This window comes from Lissotriton helveticus, chromosome 7, assembly GCF_964261635.1.
Source record: "Lissotriton helveticus chromosome 7, aLisHel1.1, whole genome shotgun sequence".
Taxonomy (NCBI): Eukaryota; Metazoa; Chordata; class Amphibia; order Caudata; family Salamandridae; genus Lissotriton; species Lissotriton helveticus.
Window position 1 is genome coordinate 1,521,531,158 of NC_136068.1, and position 23,405 is coordinate 1,521,554,562.

Consider the following 23,405-nt stretch of genomic DNA (forward strand, 5'->3'; position numbering starts at 1 on the left):
GCGGATGAAAGACTCCCCCAAGCCCTGGTGCTACTAGATCTTTGGCCCGCTTTTGACATGGTCGACCACAACATCCTGGTCGCCCGTGTCATGGATGCAGGAATCCAGGGATCGGCCCTGTAAAGGATAAAATCCCTTCTAACAGACCGTTATCAAGCGGTCCGCCTGGGAAACTTCACAACCCCCAAGATAAAGAACACTTGTGGGGTTCCTCATGGCTCCTCTCTCTCCCCGCACATATTCAATCTATACCTCCTCCCCCTGATCCATACACTAAAAGAGAGGAAAATCCAAACGTTTACTTATGCAGATGATTGTCAATTAATATCTTTGATTAATAATTCCCCCACCACCATCTCCGATTTCCAGACGACTATGCTGTTCATCCGTGACCCGATGAACAGCAACCACCTTAAGCTGAATCCAGACAAAACTGAAGTAATACTCATAGGAGGCTCATCAAATCCCTGGAGCTCCCACTTTTGGCCTAAAGAAGTGGGGCAGCCCCTTACTCCCTCTACATCTGCAAAAACCTTGGGATTCATAATTAACAACGACCTGACCATGAAAAATCAAATCGTAGCTGTGACCTCTACCCGCTGCTTTCAACTAAGGAAAATAAGGAAAATCAGCAGGTTCCTCTCTCAGGATGCAAAAACGCAGGCAGTACTCGCCTTGGTAATATCCCACATCGACTATGCCAACTCCCTTTACCTGGGCATTCCAGCCTATCTCAACCACAGCCTTCAAATGATCCAAAACCAGCCGGCTAGGCTGATCCTCCAATAAACAGGGACCAAAATATCACCCCCCTTCTGAAGAAACTACATTGGCTTCCAATAAACCAAAGATGCACCTTTAAGGTAGGATGCTTCATCTTTAAAGCCCTGAATAACAAAAGCCCTAAATTCATCAACAATCTGATCAATAGATATACTCCTACCCGCAACCTGTGATCTACTCAAATGCACCTCCTAAGCATACCATCTTTCAGGCTAAAACGCGCTGTAGGGACAAGGTTCGCCACCCTAGGCCGCAAATTCTGGAACTCCCTGCCTCTTGAGATCAGATCCTGCACAAACATCATGAGCTTCCGCAAACTCCTAAAAACTTGGCTATTTAAACAGGCATACTAGTAACACCTTAGTCTAACATCTTCAGAGCAGCGCCAAGAAACCAACCTGGTGTACGTGCGCTATACAAATAAAGTTTAACATAACATAACACTGTTTATGGGACTTGACCTTCTCCCTGTTGGCTGTTACTGGGACTTCTCTGATGGTTCTTCTTGGTCCCTTCATTTTTTAGAGATATTAGCTCCCATTCGTGTATTCTCAATGTAGCACAGGGAGGCTGTATTTCTGAGAAAGGAGGGGGCATTCTCTTTGCTCCCGGGGAAAGGGCTCTGCGCTACAGAACGTTGTCACCTGCCAACAGACGGAGAATGGTGATGAAGTTAAAATTTTGCCCCCCTCCCCTGGAAACATTTCTGCGGACGCCCATGGATCATGGCCTGCATTGTTCCAAACCTTTGCTGGAGACTGAGTAGAGTAAGCGAGAACACCCTCACAACGAACAGAGAGGGGAAACACCCTCAGAGAAGTAGAGTGAGAGTAAAGACATTTCGGTGCATCGTGAAGGAGACGACTTTGAAATATAGCTCAAGAGTAAAGAACCTGGAGCTCGGGCTGAAGTTCTGTGGTGATGTACGAGTGAGGGTGAAGATATTTGGTGGTGAGGGTGAAGCTCCTTAGCGGAAAAAAGTGAGGATCAAAGCACTGACAGTGTGCAGCATGGGTGAAGCCTCTTGGCATTGTTTAGTGAGGATGAAGTCACTTGGTGGTGTTCTGTGGGGATAAATGGCCCATGGCAGGGTCCAGCGATGGTGTAGCTCCAGGGCAGTGTAAAGTGAGGGTAAATTCCCTTTGGCTGTGTACAGTGAGGGTCAAACCACCTGGTGCTGTCCAGCGAGGGTGAAGCCACTTCGTTGGGCACAGTGAGGGCGAAGGCTGTTGATGGTGTACAGAGAAGATGAAGGCTGTTGATGGTACTTCGTAAGAATGAAGGCAGTTGATGGTGTAAAGAGAGGGAGAAGGCCGTTGATGGTGTACAGAGAGGGTGAAGGCTGTTAATGGTGTACAGAGAGGGTGAAGGCTGTTAATGGTGTACAGAGAGGATGGAGGCTGTTGAGGGTGTACAGAGAGGATGAAGGCTGTTGATGGTATGCCGTAAGGATGAAGGCTGTTGAAGGTGTAAAGAGAGGGTGAATGGCTGATGGTGCAAAGTGATGAAAAAGGCACTTGTGGGTGTGCACTGAGGGAATATGCCCTTGGCGGTATGCAATGATGGAAAAGGCGCTTGCTGGTGTACTCTGAGGGGGGGTAAATGCCATTGTCAACGTGCAGTGAGTGACGATAAAAGCCCCTTAGTGGTGTAAAATGAGGGTAAATTCCCTTTGGCTGTGTACAGTGAGGGTCAAACCACCTGGTGCTGTCCAGCGAGGGTGAAGCCACTAAGTTGGCCACAGTGAGTGCGAAGGCTGTTGATGGTGTACAGAGAAGATGAAGGCTGTTGATGGTACTTCGTAAGAATGAAGGCTGTTGATGGTGTACAGAGAGGGTGAAGGCTGTTGATGGTGTACAGAGAGGGTGAAGGCCGTTGATGGTGTACAGAGAGGGAGAAGGCTGTTGATGGTGTACAGAGAGGGTGAAGGCCGTTGATGGTGTACAGAGAGGGTGAAGGCTGTTGAGGGTGTACAGAGAGGGTGAAGGCTGTTGATGGTGTACAGAGAGGGTGAAGGCCGTTGAGGGTGTACAGAGAGGGTGAAGGCTGTTGATGGTGTACAGAGAGGGTGAAGGCTGTTGATGGTGTACAGAGAGGGTGAAGGCTGTTGATGGTGTACAGAGAGGGTGAAGGCCGTTGATGGTGTACAGAGAGGGTGAAGGCCGTTGATGGTGTACAGAGAGGGTGAAGGCCGTTGAGGGTGTACAGAGAGGGTGAAGGCTGTTGATGGTGTACAGAGAGGGTGAAGGCTGTTGATGGTGTACAGAGAGGGTGAAGGCCGTTGATGGTGTACAGAGAGGATGGAGACTGTAGATGGTATTCCGTAAGGATGAAGGCTGTTGAAGGTGTAAAGAGAGGGTGAATGGCTGATGGTGCACAGTGATGAAAAAGGCACTTGTGGTTGCGCACTGAGGGATTATGCCCTTGGCGCTATGCAATGATGGAAAGAGCCCTTGCTGGTGTACTGTGGGGGTAAATGCCATTGTCAACGTGCAGTGAGTGACGATAAAAGCCCCACCTGGTGATGGACGGATGTGCCACTGATTCACATGCACAGATGGTCTTGAGAGCGGCACATAAAGGGTGGCCAAATAGAAGTGCAGAATCAGAACTCGGTTCACAGCGGCAGAAATGCAATGATGACGTCGGTGCATACATTCAAAGGTGTTTCTGTTAATTGCAGAGACAACGTTAAAAATCTGAAGAAAAAAAACAATTCCTGCATCGTGTAAAAGCAAACATCAGTCTCTGTGGTATATAAAAGCAAAGGGCACTCTGGTTAGATGGCATTCCACAGCATGCGTTTTACGAACACTGGGTCATAGAATAGGTGTTAACTGGCTGTTTGTGCTAAAAAAAAAATATCCAGCTACGCCTATTTTCTGTTTGCTGCTGTGCACATTAGTTCTGTTGGGGATTTTAGCCGTAAGCAGGCCATCTGGGGCCCCTCGGTGCAGCTCGTAAACAACAAATCTGCTGGGGCAGAGGGCACACCAGGACAGCTTACAGAGGCGCCTAGTGCTCACACAAACACAAACCACTGTCAGAAATAGAGTGGTTACATGCAAAGAGACAGCTGCAGAGTGCCTGATTCTCTCATTGAAGGTCAAGTGAACTCGAGAAAGTGACTGTACTAATTTTCACAGTGAGCTCGTTGCCGGCGGCCACAGGACCACCACCAATCGCCATCAGAGGGCAAGTTCAGGAACTTTATTGTATTGAAAGGTACAAGGCTGAAGTGTGTCTTTTTACACTTATATGTAGAGGGAGACCTGGGGAAGAGAAGCTTTGTTCCCAGGGTCATCAGTAGGTCATCTGTTGCCCATATGGCCCCAGCACAATGAAAAGGGGAGCAGGTCTCAAAACCAATTTGATGAAGTTGAGGAGGAGGAGATGGCTCATTTACCTGAACATACTCCTGGCTGGCACACCCCCAGATTCAATGGGCAAAATGGGTCTGCCATATTGGAGTTGCTTCAGAATAAAGATAGTTTGCAGTAAGGAAAATAGCATGTGCGGCAAAAGTTGGGAGGTTTGCTCCTGGGAACTTTTTTCTCCGAAGTCATCTCCATCCACTGACTAGTGAATCCTGTGAAAGTGGCACCTCACCCACATCTAATCAGAACACATCTGGACTTGTGGAAGAACAGAAGGGAACCAGACCTGTCTCTGTGACTTGTATTGAGACCCGAGGGGCTGGGCCTGCTCCAACTTGTTACGCAGGACTAAGAAGTTGACTTTAAGGTGACACTTGGCTGAAATCTTGTGTAGTTCAGGGACAAAGCAAGCTAAAATAGACCTGTTCATTGAGTGACCATCTGTCCAGTAGCAAATGGACCTGGACTCATGGCGTCTGCTGGACTTGAGCCTAGCCCTTAACTGCTGTATTTGAGGTCCTGGGAGCCTTAGCAGACACCAAGAGGAAATGATCAAAAAAGTCGACATTGAAAACCTTTGGACTCCCAAGACCCTAGACCTTATTGCAAAGATGTCTGATTTCAAATGGACTTTGAGTGGACTTCATCTGAAACAGGTTCCAGCCTTGCTCCGCTCCCCGCTAGAGCATTTTGCCCTAAAAAAAGAGACAAGGTGGAAATCTTGGCCTTTCAAAAGAGTGAAAGGTATCTCTCCAATGAGAGTACTTTTAATTTTCCTGGTCGGAGCTTTTCTAGCCAAAACCAACAGCTTCAGTGGGACCACGTCCAACGAGTATAACGCTTCCAGAAGACTTCGTCAAATACAGCCTGCAACCTTGCCCCCCTGAAGAATTTCGACATCCATTAAAAGTTTAAGTCTGAAGGCAACAACCTGGACCTGGACAACCCGCTTGGGGTATCCTAACTCCCCTCAATCATGGTCGGCCTGAAATGATGTCTCAGTCCCAGTCAAGCGTGAACAGTGACGTCTTTTTTCATATCTCCTGTTCACCTTATTGGATTGAAGTCATTTTGGTGTCATTTTTCTTATTAAGGGTTTCTCTATTTTTAGAAATTGTTGGCAAAATATTGAGTGTTGGCTTTTTAATTAATTAAGTACAGCTAAATACTGAACAGGCTTTTCCATAATGTAATCCTTTCTGCTCTATGCCACAGCTACTAGGGGATGAGCCTTGATTTATTTATTGAACTTGCGTGTTAGGCATAACAGGTCTATTGGACTTATTAATTGTGAAGGACTCGCGTCCTTCCCACCTAATAATCCAACTTCATACAATTGCTATATGATCTGACAAAGGATTGGCGTTCATGTCATTGATCCTGAATATTTTTTGTAGCAACGCAAAAATTGAAACCCGGGGTATGACCAGGTTTACGAGTTGCATGCATGCAAATTTGCTCCAGTCCAAAAAAGAATCACAAGTGTTCACAGATGTGTTGCAACATAGAAAGATGGTACAGCCACCAGAACATCTTAAAAGCTACATATTACTACTTGTCTTACAGAATCTGCAACGGTGCACTGATTTATTTATCTGGACATGTGGGTTTAAATCCCAATTGGTGATAAATGAAGATGTTGTCAGAAGGGAAAGGTGTAACAAAACATATATCAGTGCTGTTGTAGGCAAGGAACAGAGGGGCATATTACCAAGCATAAGCGAAAAATATCGCTAAGCTTGGTTAGCGGCTATAATTATATCGCCGTGCTTCGCCTATTTTTATCACTTAGGAGCCTTGCTATTATCAAGGTTTATCTACTAAGCGATAAAAATCGGCCTAAATGCATGAATATCGCTGTAAAGTCAGCGATATTCATGCATTACCGAGCAAATGCTCTTAGCCATGTTATCCACCTACCATTGGATAACATGGCTAAGAACTGCTCTGGGCAGGCGTTAGCTTTTGGAGATAATCGCGCTTAGCGCGATTATTTCCAAAAGTAGGTAATAGGAGATAGCGATGTTAGCGACTGTTTCCAGTCGCTAACATCTTGGCACGGCCACTTTGCATGTCATTAGCGATAATTATCGCTGACATACAAAGTGGGCCCCAAGATGAATGCTATCTCCTACTAGCTGTCGCTAACTGGTGTTAGCGACTGCTAGGTAATAGGGTGATAATATTATCGCCGCTTTAGCAGGAAAAATTCCTGCTAAAGCGGCGATAAGGCCCTTGGTAATATGCCCCAGAGAGAAAGAGAGAGCGAGAGAAAGAGAGAGCAAAATTTCATGGAGAGTAAATCTGTTTTCCTCATCGTGCAATGGTCAATCACATTCACATTTAACTGCGGAACTATTTGGTGCTAAAGCCTCATGCAGCTAGCTCTCCATTACAAAAAATATGCTCAGACATTATCCAGAAAAAAAATAATAATCTACTATTAGTGCCAACTTTAGCACAGTCCTAACACTGAGGTATTAGGGGCACATCATGACAGTGGCTCTGTAATGAAGAGACCTAAATCTATGATTATACACAGCATGCTTAGAGGGGGGAGGGAATGCATCATCCAAAGGCTATGGATAAAATGTGAATAATGTTTAACCCAAACATTGAGAAGGGAGCAGCTTAGATTTCTCCAAAGTTTTTAGAGAGGAAGGGTGAGTACAAGCTTTACTTTGGTATGCCTGGCGACCACCCATTGCACATGTCTGCTCTGTGGCTGTTCTGTGGATCGCCACATATGTTCTCTTTTCTGATTTTTTTTATTGAAATCAGACATATTACAGTACAGTATATAAAAAAAGGGGGAGAAAAACATAGCGCAACTATATATCTCTTTATAGTCAATCTTATAACTTGGTATTACATTGCACTTGAACAATCCCTCCCTTTTTTCCCCATGGTTATCACCAAATTTCAGCAGTTATTACGATATTACTCATTAACAGCAAATTGCAGTCCATTCCATTAGCCAACACCGTGTCTGTTTTGTTCCTCCATCCAGACAATTAAAGGCTCCCAAATATTCATGCCATTTTTCATAGCTTTTAGCCCTTTACACTTATAGAGGGCAATTTCCTGTCACCCAATATATATTACCCTATACAGCCACTGATGAAATGTAGGGGGTTCCTGATGCTTCTATGCTGTGGCAATCAAAAGGAGATACTATTACAAACACAAAATCCCTCTGTACCGAATCTAGCCGCAGCCTGCAATCATATCCAAATAACATCAGTATAGAGGAGATTCTTATGTCTGGAGCATAATGGACTCAGGCCCACATGCATCATTGTTACATTTTGCACTTCCTAATTTGCGAAAAATAAGGAATCGCAAATTAAGAAGTGCAAAATGCTATGCATCATTATTTTCGGTATTCATTTGGGATTCGGTAAAAATCGCAATTTTTACCGAATCCCAAATGAATACCGAATTCTTAAGTAAATTTTCTCAATTCCCATTGATTCCATGGGCCAAAAGGCCCATAGGAGTCAATGCAAATTGCGAGTGGCACTTAGAAAATTTCATGGGTGCAGGGGGGGGTCCAAAGGACCCCCCCCTGCACCCCTGAAATGTATTTTTCGCATCATGTTTCACACACACATGTCCTAAAGACATGTGTGTGTTAAACATGAATGTTGAAAAAAATACTTTTTCACCATTTAAAACACTTTTTCCAAATTTACCGAGTGGTGCAACCACTCGGTAAATTTGGCACCCTAATTGCGAATTTCCACTTGTCAAAGTAATGATGCATTGCTTTTAAGAAGTCGCACATCTGCGACTTCTTAAAAGCACCCGCAATTTTAGAACTCGCAAAAATATTACGAATTCTAAAATTGCTTCATGCATCCCAAAAAGCACTTTTGCATTCGCAAACGGCCGATTTTAAGGAATCGCACCGTTTGCGACTACAAAAATGCTTGATGCATGTTGGCCTCAATCCCTTCTTTTAACTTATCTAGCTTTCCACATAAGTAGAACATATGTACCATATCTGCAGGACCGGTTTCACATCTCGGACATTCGTCAGATTGTCTTTTTCCCCACTTAAAAAGTTTGGAAGGTGTATAGTAAAGATTATAAACTGTTTTATATTGTTGAGCTTTTTAATTAGCCGACATAAAACCTTTATTCCCAATCTCCAGCACCTTGTCTATATCTACCTCCCCTTCACTTAGCTTATTCATCCAACTTAGTATATTTTCAACATCATCCGGTATACTCTTTAGCATCTCTTGATAAAAATCTTTGATTCTATTCTTAGAGTTACCCATAATCTGCCTAATTGGTATCAGCCCCAAATTGATACTATCCTTAGAGATTCCTCTTATACAATTACGTATTTGTAAATATTTAAAACACGAGTCCCGCTGCAGGCCAAACCTTTGAACTAGCTCAATAAACGCCATCAATTCCATTATTCGAATAAACCTCTGCTAATGTAACGATCCCCGCTTGTTCCCATTTTTTAGCCATACCATTGTATAAAGTCGGGCGTAAAAAGTCAAATTGCCAGAGTGATGTATATTTAGTATACCTTCTTATTTCACAAATTTTCTCTATCCTTTTCCAAATTTTCACGGCACACTCTATACATTTATAACCTTTGTTTTGATATTTTTTCAAGTCATCTTGACGCTGTAATATTCTTCCTGCAGCTTCTCCTATCGCCAGTTGATAAATAGTTGGTACTGTTAGCATATCACTTCCCTCATTTTCAAAATAATAGAGAGTACCTAATTGTTGAAGAGCGGTAGCCCAATAGTATAAATGAATATTGGGGGCATTCCAGCTCCCCCTTGGTCAACTGGATGGGTCAGATATTTATATGCGCTGAATATTTTTTGATAGCTTCAAATAAAATTAGAAAACATCCCCTCAATTTTGTGTATTTTACTTGCTGCTAACTCTAATGGGATAGCCCGAAATAGATATAAAATCTTAGCAAATATTTTCGTTTTACTAACGTTAATCCTTCCTATTAGTGTAAGATGTAAATTATCTATCCGTCTCAACTCCCTATTAATTGAACCCATTACTGGGTCTATATTTAGTGCCCATAGATTAGTTATTTTAGATGTTAATATAACCCCTAAATATGTTGCTGACTCAGTTACCCGAGAATCTTGTAGCAAGCAATGAGAGGAACAGATAATTTGCATCTTTCATTTATTTAGAAGATATCCCACTGCCTCCCAAATTTCTACTTCTGTAATTGCCTCCTGTGGAGCTGATGTTATTATGGCAATGTTGTCAGCAAACGCCAGAATTTTTGTCTCATAACTATGAGTAACTACTGGTTTAATTAATCGATTTTTCCAAATTTGGGAGATAAATGGATCTAACTAAAATGCAAACAGGATTGCGGAACAGGGGCACCCTTGGCGAGTACCCCTTTCTACCTCCATCCTCCTAGATGTGTGCCCCATTATTTGTATCCTTGCACGGGGTTTATAATACATGGCCTGTAGTGCCCTAAGAAATCCTGTGCCAAAACCTCGCTCAGTCAATTTGGACCACAAATATTGCCAGGCCACCCGATCAAAGGCTTTCTCTGCGTCCAGGAGGACCACAGCCACCTCTCTTTTCTCTACCTCCGCAATGCCCATTATTGAGATTACACGTCTCGTGTGGTCTGCGGTCCCCCGGCCGGGAACAAGGCATGTTGCCATGGTGCAATGAGTGCAACTATATTCTTTTGTAATCGGGTGGCCATCATTTTGGAGTATAGTTTGGCGTCGGCATTTATAAGAGAAATTGGACGATATGACGAGGGCAGTTCAAGGGGTTTACCTTTCTATAGAAAAACTATAACATCTGTATCCGCCATGATAGTGGAGGTATTCCTCGATGTTGGATATCCATAAATAGATCTTGCAGAAGGGGCAGTATTTGTAGAAAAAGCATTTTATACACTTCAATAGGGATTTTATCTGGCCCAGCTGCTTTACCCGATGAAAGAGACCCCAATGCCTCCTGTACTTCTTCTAGAGTGATTTCCAATTCTAGTTCTTGAGAAGTTTCATCATTTACCTTAGGAAGTGGGGCATCACTATTACCAATATCTGCTTGGTCCACTTGGTCCTCTGTCAGGGCATCTGATTGATATATTCTAGTATAGAATTCCTTCAATAATCTTTTCCGGGTTTGATACCAATACTCCATTTTTATCTTGCATTTTTAATTATTATTCCTAACATTTTTTTGTCTAGTTCTTACAGCCAATAATCTCCCTGTTGTCTCTCCGTATTCATAAAGTTCTTTGTGATACGTCCGAAATTTGTGGGCCACCTTCTCTTGAATATACTGACTGATTTCAGATTTAGCCAGTGCTATTTTACATGGCGTTACAATGCATACTTTTACAACGCATACCTTTACAACGCATTTTTTACAACGCAACATCCATTACAACACATTCTATTACGACGCATGCCATTACAACGAATTTTTAAAAACTACCTTTACAACGCATTCCATTACAACGCATACTACCTTTACAACGCATATCATTACAGCGCATAACATTACATTGCATGTAAGGTAAGTATTGGATAGTGTAGGGGTAAAAATTACTATTCTAACTCCAGGGGGGGTGCAACAGTAGGGTAAGTGTTGGACAGTGTAGGGGTAAAAATTACTATTCTAACTCCAGAGGGTGCAATAGTAGGGTAAGTGTTGGATAGTGTAGGGGTAAAAATTACTATTCTAACTCCAGGGGGTGCAACAGTAGGGTACGTGTTGGATAGTGTAGAGGTACTATGCGTTGTAATGCTATGCGTTGTAATGGTATACGTTGTAATGACTGCGTTGTAATGACATGCATTGTAGTGGTATGCGTTGTAGTGTTATGCGTTGTAATGGTTGCATTGTCATGGCATGCGTTGTAAGGGATGTTGTGTTGTAAAAGTTTTGTTGTAATGGTAGTGCGTTGTAAAAGTTGCGTTGTAAAGGTTGTTTCCCATTTTACACATATGCTGTAACAGTACATTTCCTAAAGCTCAGTTATTAATTATTTGGATATGCTCCATTTCAAGTTTGGGAAGATTATTAATCAGTTGATCCATCTGTATTTTACGATTTTTCCGTGTATGGGCTACAAACCATATCATTTCGCCCCTCAAAGCAGCCTTAAATGTATCCCACACCACTGCTCAGGAAACATATATCTATTAGAATCAAAAAATGTCTGAGTCCAATATTTAATGTAGGTACAGAACTCTTTATCCAATAGTATTTTTTTATCAAAAATCCAAGGAGTTTGTCTGTTCAAACCATGAACTTCCTTAATTTCCAAAACTAGTGGATTGTGATCCGAGTATAGCTGTGGAAGTTTTTTTATATCCAAATTATCCAACATTTGACCAGGGGCAAAGAAATAATCTAGGTGAACACATTTTTTATGGGGATGCAAAAAATATGTAAAGCCTGCATCATTTTGTTGCTTTTCTAACCAGACATCGGCTAGCCCATGACTACTTTTAAGAGCAAAAATTGCTCTATATACTTTAGGCTTCCTTCTTACATAAGATCTTAAAGCTCTATCTCCATCCATATGTAAATTGAAGTCGCCACATATAATCAGAGAGCGCTGCCAGTGGGCTAACTCAATCTCCTGCTCTTCCCAAATATATGGATCATCCAAATTTGACCCGTACACATTTACCACAGTTAAGCCCAGGGATAGCTCCATTATCGCCCATCGGCCCCATCTATCAGATTTTGTTCGAAGGGCCGTCCCACTACGTTGCTTGATATATATGGCAACTCCTCTCGTCGTAGACCTTTGGGAGGAGCATACAGCTAGGTTATACCCTCGAAACTCAAGAAAAGATGTATTACCCCATGCAATATGCGTCTCTTGTAAGCAAAAGACGTCGGGGTTCAGCATAGTAATTATCTCAAAAACCCTTGCCCGTTTTACTTTGTCATTTAAACCACCAACATTTGATGAGCGAATTAGAGACTTCACTCCAGTATCCTCTCTGTTTGTTTTCCCACGTTTCATAATATACTATCTCTTTGGATGTCTACATATGAATGTTACGCCATTTATGTTTGCACATTGCTTTAACTATACTAGCATATACACAAAACCCTAATCCAAAGTTTGTTCTAATCTCATACTTTTAACTATGTTATTTCACCCTGAATTTCCATACAGTTTCAAAGAGTGTTCAAATATTCTTTGGCTTGTATTTACGATACAAAGAAGCATATTTGACCCTTATTCAGCGCTTTCAGTGTTGCTGGGTTCAGCAGAAAAGCCTGCGCACCTTTATTCTGAAAGGGGCTTATTAGTTGTCGTAGGTGCCATCTTCTCTCCACTGTTTGTTGGCAATAATCCGGCCTCACGATAAATTGGATCCCTTTGCCTTGTCGTTTCCTATCAGGTTGTGCCAAGTCATACAGTGCTTGCCGAGCCAAAAAATTATTCAGATTGATCAGGATTGCTCTAGGGTGATTTTCTGTTTGACCCTTTTTTCCAACAGGCTGTTTAAACGGAAATCTGTGGGCTCCCTGTATCTCACTAGCCCAGTTCCATATTGTTAACTCCGGGAAAACCTCAATAAAAAGTTAATGCACAAATTTGCGGACATCTGTCCCTTCTAGTCCTTCTGGTATTTCCAGTATCCTGAGGTTATTTCGTCAAAGCCAGTTTTCTAAGTCAACTATCTTTAATTGCATATCCTCACGATGGGATATATTCATATCCATATCAGCTCCTTGTACCACTACTTCATCCTCTAGAACGGATATCCGCCGTTCTGCTGCATTAATTCTTTCAGTGAAGTCACTGAAAGTCTTTGCAATTCTCCTAACCGTATTTTGAACTTTATGGCAGGCAGTGTGTGTTCTGATTTTCCAAACGGGTATTCGCTGTATGTTCCACTATTGATTGATGAATTGACATCAGTGATACCGCATCGGTATTATAGGGCGGCCCTGTAGCACCCGGAAGATGTTTCTCACCACCTTGTTATTCAGGTGCGGGTTGTGGGGAGAGAGATATTTTCCACATTGAACTCTTGCCTGCCCTGGATTGAGATGTGTCTGTATTTCCAGTCTTTTGCACCACAGGTTTGTTACACACCAAAGTAGCATCTAAATGTTTCTCTTCCAATATAGAGTCCATTGTTGAGTCAATATGCTCACTTCCTAAGCTTGTTATAAACCCTTCTAGAGACTTCCCTTTCAGACCTTCATCCTACTCCTCATCTGACTTGTCTGATGGATCTGATAGTGAAAAGAAAGGTTCACTTGAGTCACTCTCACCACTAGGTAAGATTGCTTTCATTGCGGGAGAGGTGTGGCGCCGCGGCCAGGGCGACTGACCCTGGAATCTGGGGATCAGGGTTCGATCCCCGGCTCCAGAGGCAGCTTAGCCCAGCACCATGCGACTCTGGGCAATAGCTTGCTTAATCTTCCCGACGGCCCCCAGCGCCTAGAGACCCTAACGGGTGATTGTGCGCTATACAAATGTGGATTATTATTATTATTATTATTATTATTATATTCAATCCTGGCTCTGTGACCTGGTTAGTAAGAGAATTGAGAACCTGGTCTTCAGTAGTTCCATCCAGGTTTTGTACTATTGGCACTATTGATTGAGCCCCATTTCCAGATTGCTCACCAGACAAATCCTCCCCTGCTGGGTGTAAGCCATTTAATTGACTTGCTGGTTCCCTGGGAGCTTTTGTTGAAGCACAGTATTGTGTATTATTTTAGTTTTTTCTTTCCTAGATGTTGCAAACGTTTGTGGTACTTTCTTGTTTTTTCCCTCGCTCATATATTCATCCTTATAATTGGGGCAATTTAGCTCTCCTACTGCTCCCTCCAGAGCCTTTTTCTTAATGCTTCCTCCTATATGAGAGTCCTGAAGACGATTACCCAGCGGAGTATCCAACATCCCTCTGCTTTTACTCCTCGTGCTGTTTATGGTGGCATCTTGAAGCGTTTACCCACTCCGATATCCTCCTTATATAATACCACTAGTGAGTTATAGTTGTAAGCATTGTTATGCGTGCTGATTTAGATTCGAAGCAGCGCAGCAATGCAATCAATCATTCAATGGCTGTGTCAATTTCAGTTCACAAGGGGCAGCATTAGCGCACCCCCCTGTACACTCACCCCTCCTGCCCCTCTCCACACAGCCGCTCATTTTCTCTGCTCACCACACACTCCTGTAAGTGTGGCAGTCTCCAATACAGCGGCGGAGAAAAAGAAAAGCAGCCCGCCGCGGCGTCCTCCTCAAACTCCAATGAATAACACCACCTGACGCGTCCTTCGTTTTGGCCCCATGGCGTCCTCCATCAATTCCAGTCCTTTACAGCAGCTGATGTGCCTCCCAGCACCTCAGCTATGGTACACCAGAGAACAACCCGCCACGGCGTCCTCCGTTAGTTCCTGCGACTCGCTCCAGCTGGCGCACCCCCTGCACCTCAGGGAGGCCTCAATGCACCAGATGCAGCCTGCCGCGGCGTCCGCCGTTTGGCCCCAGTGTCTCTGACCTGCCTCCCGGTTGCTTCGCACTCAGCTTCGGTCTGCGGGCAAACGGTACCGGCCACCTTCACCTTCTCCTTTAATTAATTTTTCTTACCGAATGTTTTACACCTCTGACATCTCTGTACTTGGCTTTCTCACGAACAGAGAGGAGACGTTGCAGAGCTCACCTTTCACACGTCCGTCTCGGACGCCAGCATATGTTATCAATGAATGGCCTATCTAATGAAGTGATAAGAGTAAGATGTAAAGAGAAAATTGAGTGGAGAGGGAATGGCAATCAGCTTCCCTCCAAGGAAATGAGACATAAAAGGCAAAATAAAAGGTTTAAGTTAACAGTTCTGGATGGCAAGCACTGCCATCTTACAAATAATGTAAAAGGGATAAACTTGGAGAAAATAAAATTCATCTCATGTAAGGTACAGAGGTGCTGTGAGTTTCTTAACCTGATGGCCAACATGCACACTAGCAGAATGTTAAGGATATTACAGTTTTTACTCTTGGATAGGTGGAATCTAGTTGACGTATCCTTGGATGATAGGATGAAGTCAGGGAGAATTTGTAAGCTTGACATTGGACCTTCGATGTTAAGTCCTGGAAGGTTATTTCAATGTAATAGTGGAGGAGATGATCTTCATAGGGTGAAGGATCAAAGCGTGGCAGGAAGGGGTTAGGTTGCTTTGAGATGCAGAAGGTAAAGAAGCTGATGAGATACTGAGGGTAGCAATGTCAATGGGTGGCAGAGAGATGTGTGTTGAAAAAGACCAATCAAATTCAAAGCGAAATAAAAGGATAATTTAATGGTGATAAATAATGGTACATTTAAGATCAAGTCCCCAAGAATGATGAGCATGGAAGAGGAACTCACTTGATAGACCTCTGCATTGAAATAGATCAATGGCAACTTAAATAGCCTGGATGGTGGTTAAGAACAATGTGTGCCCCAAAGAAGATGGCTGGCCTTTCAAAGGCAATTCCTCTGGGGCATGGGTACATACATCTTCAGAATAGGCCTGTACCAATCATGGCTGATGCAAAAGAACCTAGCCTTGAAAGATGTAGTGTGACTCTGGGATAAGTGACAAATGGAGTAGAGTTTAAATCTGATTGATTGAAGCTTTTATTCGATATGCAAGATATCTTGAAAGCGTACACAAAATACAGCATTTACAAAACTAGAAAAAACATTTTTAAGAAGCAATATTGAATGTACATTTAAGAAAGATAAAAAGACATGTGATGCCAGAATAAATTAGTTAAAAAAAGAATTAAACCGCTATTGACAAGTTTAAATCGTTTTCAGACATATATAAAGAGTTTAACCTCCCCATAAGAGATGCTTTAAAAAAAATATTTGCAATTCTATAGCTGATGGAGGAAGTATGCAAATGACTCGGTGGAAGCAAAGGACTATGCCTTGAAACAAGATCAAGGGGGTATATTTCCAATGTGTATAACAGGTGAATTGGTTCAAATCTGCCTAGAAACAAGAAGGTTCCTGAGAAATAAGTCAGGAGAGCAGGCCTTCACATAGCGTAATATGAGTGGAAATGTCTACATTAATTCATGCACAAGGTTCTACTTGGGGCCAATCCGAAACAAATCCTGTATTTCTGAAAACACCAACTACTGAACACTTATGAAAATATGGAAGGCTTTCCACAATTCCAGTGAGAGGTGCCCTAAGTACCACACTTGTGAATGGTACTAGGAGCATATATTGTGTGGTTTAAATTGACCTCATGACCAGAGAGGTGGCACATAAGCATAAATCCACATTCGTGTTATGGTCTGTTGACACTCAGGTTGCAAGAACCTTGGTAGCTCAACAATGGAAAGACAAATTGCTTCCTACTATTTTAGAGCAGAAAAAGAAAAACAAAACGATATAGTTTTTCAGGAAGAACTGTTCCACTTGAGATTTTGGGATAGAAATGTGGGCAGATGGGAGAAATATATTCAAACCCAGTACATGAAATGATGGGTAATAATACTCTGATCCTTTTTATGGCACATCCATAGCTTACCTATAGGTTATGACCTGCAAAGTTTCACATTTATGCGCTTTTCCTTCAACGTACAAGGAAATGTGTGGGTTGCATGATACTAGTACTCTTATGAAACTTTAATCTTGAGACTGTAAAGAAGCTGCTGTTTTTTTCTGCGCAACTTAATAATTACATATTAAAAATATTTAGGGTGTTAATTGATTCAAGTAATTGTGGGATATTATAAGAACACATTACTGGAGTGGACGATTGATAATGACAAGTTGCTGCTTCCATATTATATGTATAAACTAGAATCAATAAGAAAATAAAAAATGCGTGATCTGAACGTTTCTGCAGCTGCCAGATATTTCAGCAATATCCACCAACTGCCGCTGATTCATAATAAAGCAATAAGAATCTTTTTGATGCAGCACTGGGGAACATTTCTATCTTGATCACTGCACTGGTGGGATTTAATCTGAAATGTTTCGGGGAAGAACATTCAGATGGAGGGGGGCACTCCTCTGGAGTGGGCTTGCTGCCAAGTTTCAATGCATAACAAACCACCACAACTTTTTCCATCAACTTTCATCTTTCTGCAAAGGAAGTGGCATCACTGGACTTCTCATCACCCACCTGAACAGGAAGTGACCTCTCTCCTGCTCTCTCCTGCTCTCCTGCTCTCTCCCAGGACCTACTTAATGGCTGCCACAACGTGGCTGGCTGCTATGGGCATACCCGTCTATGCCCATCCATGTCTGAACTAATCCAAGAGTCAGGAACCCTGGTCCTCCCCCTCCTGCCACTATCACACTGCGACATTCCGCTACCCAAACGTGGCTGCCACTCCACATGCAACTGCCTTGTCACACCACACAACACTCAGGGAGGATTCTCCTGCGCTTCCTGTAAGTTTTCATGTCCTTATCCACACCCAACACTCACCACACCAACAACACCCACACCCCACTCTCTCACACTCACACAGTCCTGCAACCACCTACACAACACTTCGCAATCGCATGCATGCTCCTCAACACCCGTTCACTCACCAAACACATCACAGAGAACTGGGACCTGCTGAATGACAATATCCCTGACCTACATTTCATCAGGGAAGCCTGGCTAAACCCTGAATCAGCACTTGGCATTATCACAGCCATCCCCCCCAGCTACAAGATTGCCAAGCAAGGCGGACTTAACAAGCCAGGAGGATGAATCGTCATCATCCACAAGAACACTATCAGCTGCACCTCATATGAGGACACGCCATCCTCCAACTTGGAACACCTGTTGTTCAAGCTTCATATTACAGCCAACTTCCCCCTATGTGGCACTGTCATCTACAGACCACTGGAATCATGCACCAACTTCACTGACACTTTGTTCCACCACTCATCCTCTATGCTAGCAATTACATCCTACTTGTAGACCTGAACTTCTAACTGGAATGCAATGGCCAATCCCGATTCAAGAGCACTGACTGAAGACCTTGGAAGCCTAGGCCTCACCCAAAGAGTTAAAAGGCCTACCCACATCTCCGGACAACTCCTGGACCCTATTTTCACCAACAACATCCAAGCCATCAAGCCAAACACATCTTCTGGACAAACCACACCCTCGTCAAGTTCAGCATTCCCATCCCGATCCAATGTACATGCACCACCACCAAACCAGTCCACCAAAACTGGAACCGTAACACTGAAAAGGACTGGAACCCTGCTCTCAACACCCACTTACCTAAACACAGCAACAGCCTCCCCAAAGTCATCAAGAATTTCAACTATTGGATCATCTCCTGCACCAACTCCCTAGCCCCTTATAAACACAGCAATACAACAAAATCCAGACCCCAGGCTAATTGGTACATGGAAGAACTTAGACTGATGAAACACCACTGCAAAAAACTGGAGCGTAAATGAGGAATTAGCTTTGACAATGCAGACAGAAATATGTTGAAATTCGCCATGGACACTACCACCAAATGATCTGGAGCACCAATCGTGCTGCTCTGGCATACCACATCGAAGCCAGCACCAACAGAAGCAAAGACATCTTTTTTTTTTGGGAAAACTTTATTTTTGTTCAATTGCAATTGGACAGAATACTATAGGTACCCCCCTCCCCCTAGGCATCTTGTAAAAACAACAATTGATTACAGGGCGACAGACTCATTACGGCACATTTCGGATTAGGACAGTCTCTGAATCATAAAAGAGATAAATCAAAAAAAAGTCATGGGTCATCATCACATCGCAATTAACAAACGTCGTAAGTGAGGTTCAGACCAGGCCCCATATCAGGTACACACCCCAGAATACACCCCTCAGTCGTCCTCCTCCCCCTTCCCCCCAGAGCCCCGCTCGGATGTTGAAAATAACTTGGCACTAGTCCCCTCCGAGTTACTATGTGACGAGTGATCCTCTGTGTTCAGACCCTCCAGACACAGAACTCGCCAGGCCATCAAATCATCTTGTAACTGCTCATCCTTTCTAGAGAGCTACATATTCGTTTTCTCCGCAAGTGTCCATTCCCTCACATCTCTAAGCCATACATCCACCTAATGGGCCCTCTGTCCCATCCACGCCATGGCTACCCTGAGCCTGGCCAGGACCGGCATTAATTGTAACAATTTAAACGGGAGCTTCCGCCTCTTGGGCCTGGGGGTCAGCCCTAACATGCAGTGCAAGGGGGAGAGCGCAATACGGAGACCAGTAGTGGACCGAATACGGGCCACCACGTCCTTCCAGATATTTGCAACCAGCGGACACTCCCAGGCCAAATGTAGGAACACGGCCCCCCTCCCGCCACACCTGGGGCAATTGTCTCGTCCGTTGTCGGAAAAGCGACTAAGAGATAGCGGGGTGAGGTATGTGCGGTGTAAAAAGTTGAAGTGAATAAGCTTAAAGCGGGCATTGCAAGACACCCGACGCGTTAATATTCCCACATGCCTGCGCTGTCCCTGATCTAGAGGGGCTCCCAAGTCGCCCAAGAAGGCGGCACCGGAGGGATCGAGTCGCGTTTCAGCGCAGCATAGAGCAAGGCTATCAACCTCATTGGGGGAATCTCCGGACACTGAGGCCAGACCCACCGGACCACAAACCGCAGGCCCTGGTAATGCAGATAATGCCCACCGCTCAAGCCAAACGACTCTTCCGCCTGTTCATAGGACAGAAAGACCTCCGAGGGGTAAAGATCCACGAGGACGTCACATCCTCCATCTCTCCACATACGGAAAGATAAATGTTGCTCCAGTTGAATCATGGGTGCCAATATCCAGACCGGCAATTCCCTATGAAAAGGTGCCATGCGGAGGATCCGTTCCACAAAGCGTTGCCATAATGCGGCTGTATGTCTGACCACATAGGGAAGGCCGGGACTAGCCCCAGAGCTCTGCATCAGGGCTATCTGGAGTTCCTGCACCGTGGCCCTACCCGCTAGCAGCTGAGTCTCCCAGACCTCCACACACACGAACCACCGTGCGGCCGGGAGGAGCTGAGAAGCGTAGTAATAAAGATCAAACCCCCTTCCTCAAAGGAGCGCACCACTGTACCCAAGGCAACTCTACTACGACGCCCCGCCCAAAGGAGGGGCGTGAGTAATGTGTTGAGAGTCTTAAAGATCCTAGTCGGTAAGGGACACAGCGAGTTCTGGAGGACATACAATGTCCTCGGGAGCATCACCATTTTCTCGACTGCTAGACGCCCCACGAGAGACAACGGCAGGGTGTTCCAAAATGTGACGGACGACCGGAGAGAGTCAAGTACCCTATCTGCATTTCGGGCAAGCAAAGACATCTTTGACATTGTGAAATATTTCACCTTACTATCAGCCGCCTCCAACTTCCTCACCCCAATGCAGGACCTCTATTACAGTCTCTCTCAATTCTTCAGCAACAAAATCACTGCCATTTACAGCAACTGCAGCCTGCAGCCCACATTCCAACCCGACAGAACTCACTAAACACCTCCTGATCTTATCCAAAGAATCAATGCTAACCACATGGCCTGTCATCACCACATAAGAAACCGCCACCACCATGAAATGCATCCACTTGGGGGTCACATCGAATGCCTGCCCACACCACAACTAACCCAGAGGACTACATCCCATCAGTGCCATGCTCACACCCATTCTGAATGCATCCATCTGTTCCATGACCTTCTCGGATTCTTGGAAACACGCAACAGTCCTCCCATTGCTGAAGAAACTCTCTGCAGACCCTACAACACTCGCCAGCTACAGACCAATCTCCCTTCTACTATTCCAACCCAAGGTCTTAGTGAAAATTGTTAACTGACACGTCACCAAATACCTCAATAACCCCCAACTCCTCGACACCACTCAGTCTGGTTTCCGATCCAACCACAGTACGGAACCTGACCTCATCACCACCAAGGATGACATTTGTATGACTCTGGGCAGAGGAGGAACAGTGACCCTCATCCTCCTGGACCTTTCTGCAGCATTTGACACTGTCTCCCACCTCATCCTCATCTAATCCAATATGACATTAGAATCCAAGGACATACTCTCCAATAGATCTGCTTCTTCCTGATTGGAAGTACCCAGTCAGTCAGTCTGGCACAGTACACCTTGGATGCCCGTGACCTCATCTGGGGAATTCTGCAAACATCTTCCCTGAGGCCTACCTTTTCTACACATTGATGATCCCTGTAGTCTGCATCATCAACTTTCATGAAATCGACATCCTCTCTAACGCTGACTATTCGCAACTCAATCTCTCCCTCACAGAGAAGACACCTAGTACTCGGATCAAATTCAATGCCTGCATGACTGGAATCACCCACTGGATGAAGACCAACTGTCTAAAGCTGAACACCTACAAGACCAAAATGATGCTCTTCAGGAAGAGTACATTCCAGTGGGACTCCATTTGGTGGTCAACAAAGCTAGGATGGGCATTGAACCCCCCAACACCCAATCCAAGAACCTTTGGGATCACCGCCCATGGTCACTGCCTCATGCTTCCATACCCCGAAGATGTGTGGAAGATTTTCAAATGGCTCTCAATCAGCACCAAGAAAACGGTCACATGCCCTGGCAAGCTGGAGAATGAGAACATTCTCTAAGCCAGGATCAACAGAAAACTCAACAGAATGCTGCAAACCATTCAGAAATTGGCGACCAGAATCACTCTCAACATCCCCACACCACACCTGAAGGAGCTCCACTGGCTCCCTATGCACAAACGAACACATCATTTTAATTGATTAGGATATTATTTAAGGATTTACTAGACTGGAAATGTCAGTTGTCTAATTTCATAATATCGTAGGCAATCATTAGATCCACACAATTGGTCAATAGAATGGTTAATTAAACAAAACATTCAATGAGTGATTAACCAAATAATAGATCTTAAGAATGATGAAGTAATTGATTCATGAAGCAATGAAAAGATTAGAACAAGTTGGTATAAAAGTAACTGTACAATGTAGCATTCTGTAACAAAGCAATCCACAAAGATAGAAAATAGAACAGTACATCAATTAACCAAACAATAGAAAATTAGGGCGATAGGACAAAAGACAATTAATAAATGGACAGAATGATGAAATAATCAGTACAACATGCTAGCTGGTCTCACCTTGACACTGGAAACCCTGCTTTCCGATACCCCTGAAACAATAAAAAAAAAAACATTAGTATCAAAAAGCACAAGTAAGTGCACAAAGTATGCAAGACTCAAATTTAGGCACTTTTGCAAGTTAAACAAATGGCTCAGATTTATAGTTAAACCCAACAATGAGAGGGTCACAGCGGTTGAGTCAGACCAATGGGTAGGAACAATGGGGCCGATTCACGGAACTAATCTGAGAGAAAATCCTAAACTTACTACTTTTGGTATTCACAGACGGCATTTAGTAGTAGTAAAGTTAGGTTTTTGTCTTAAGTTTGAATTAAGACAGACTTAAGACAGACTTAAGACAAACTTAAGACAAACTTAGGACAGACTTAAGAGAGACTTAAGACTTAAGACAAAATCCTAACTGTACTAATACTAAATGCCTTCTGTGAATACCAAAAGTAGTAAATTTATGATTTTGTCTCAGATTACTTCTGTGAATCGGGCCCATAGTTAGTGGTTCGTTCAGTCGTTTAACTTTTTTAAATTAATTTGGTCCTGGTCTTGGAACTGCAGAATGGTGTTATTATATAATTTGGTTTTAATTTGGTGCTAGTCTTACTGATGCAACTACTACAATTATATAGGGATAGACATAGCTCTTTTATGACGATCACAGAACATTAAATAACGCATGGGGCACAATAAATCGGTTAATTAAGCGCTATGCTGTTTACTTTAAGGGCTGAAACTGGGCGCTTTATCTATAATATCTATATGGGAGAAATCCTATAAAATGCTCTATTAACTGATGTGCCTGGCTTATGTAGTGAGGTGTGTGAATCTAGGAGATGAGCCTAGGGTCAACAAAAACATTTTTCTCAAGGTGGTAAATGGCCTTTGTATCAGGATATTTTTCCACTGCTTCAAAAGGTAAGCAACAAGTGTAATCAGGAAGTGGATTTTCTACTAAACGTGTAACATTCTCTGACTGCCTGTTCAAGCCTCATTTTCTATTGGCACAAGCCTCTGTCTGTGCAGTCCTCTGTCTGTCTGTGCAAGCCTCTCTGTCTGTCTGTTTGTAAGAATGTTGTACAAAAATATCCCACAACTTTCCCACACAGAAAACATTTGATTTTATCAGCTAAA

The 23,405-nt window shown here is 43.6% G+C and overlaps 1 protein-coding gene across 1 annotated transcript in view; it reads right to left on the reverse strand.

Annotated features, from left to right (window-relative positions):
* The window catches only part of PRKCG (protein kinase C gamma), a 1,201,807-nt gene that overhangs the window by 999,655 nt on the left and 178,747 nt on the right, over nt 1-23,405 (reverse strand). Inside the window, exon 2 of the mRNA XM_078650936.1 lies at nt 22,278-22,309. Coding sequence (XP_078507062.1) covers nt 22,278-22,309 — 32 coding nt within the window. The remainder of the gene's footprint in view (nt 1-22,277; nt 22,310-23,405) is intronic.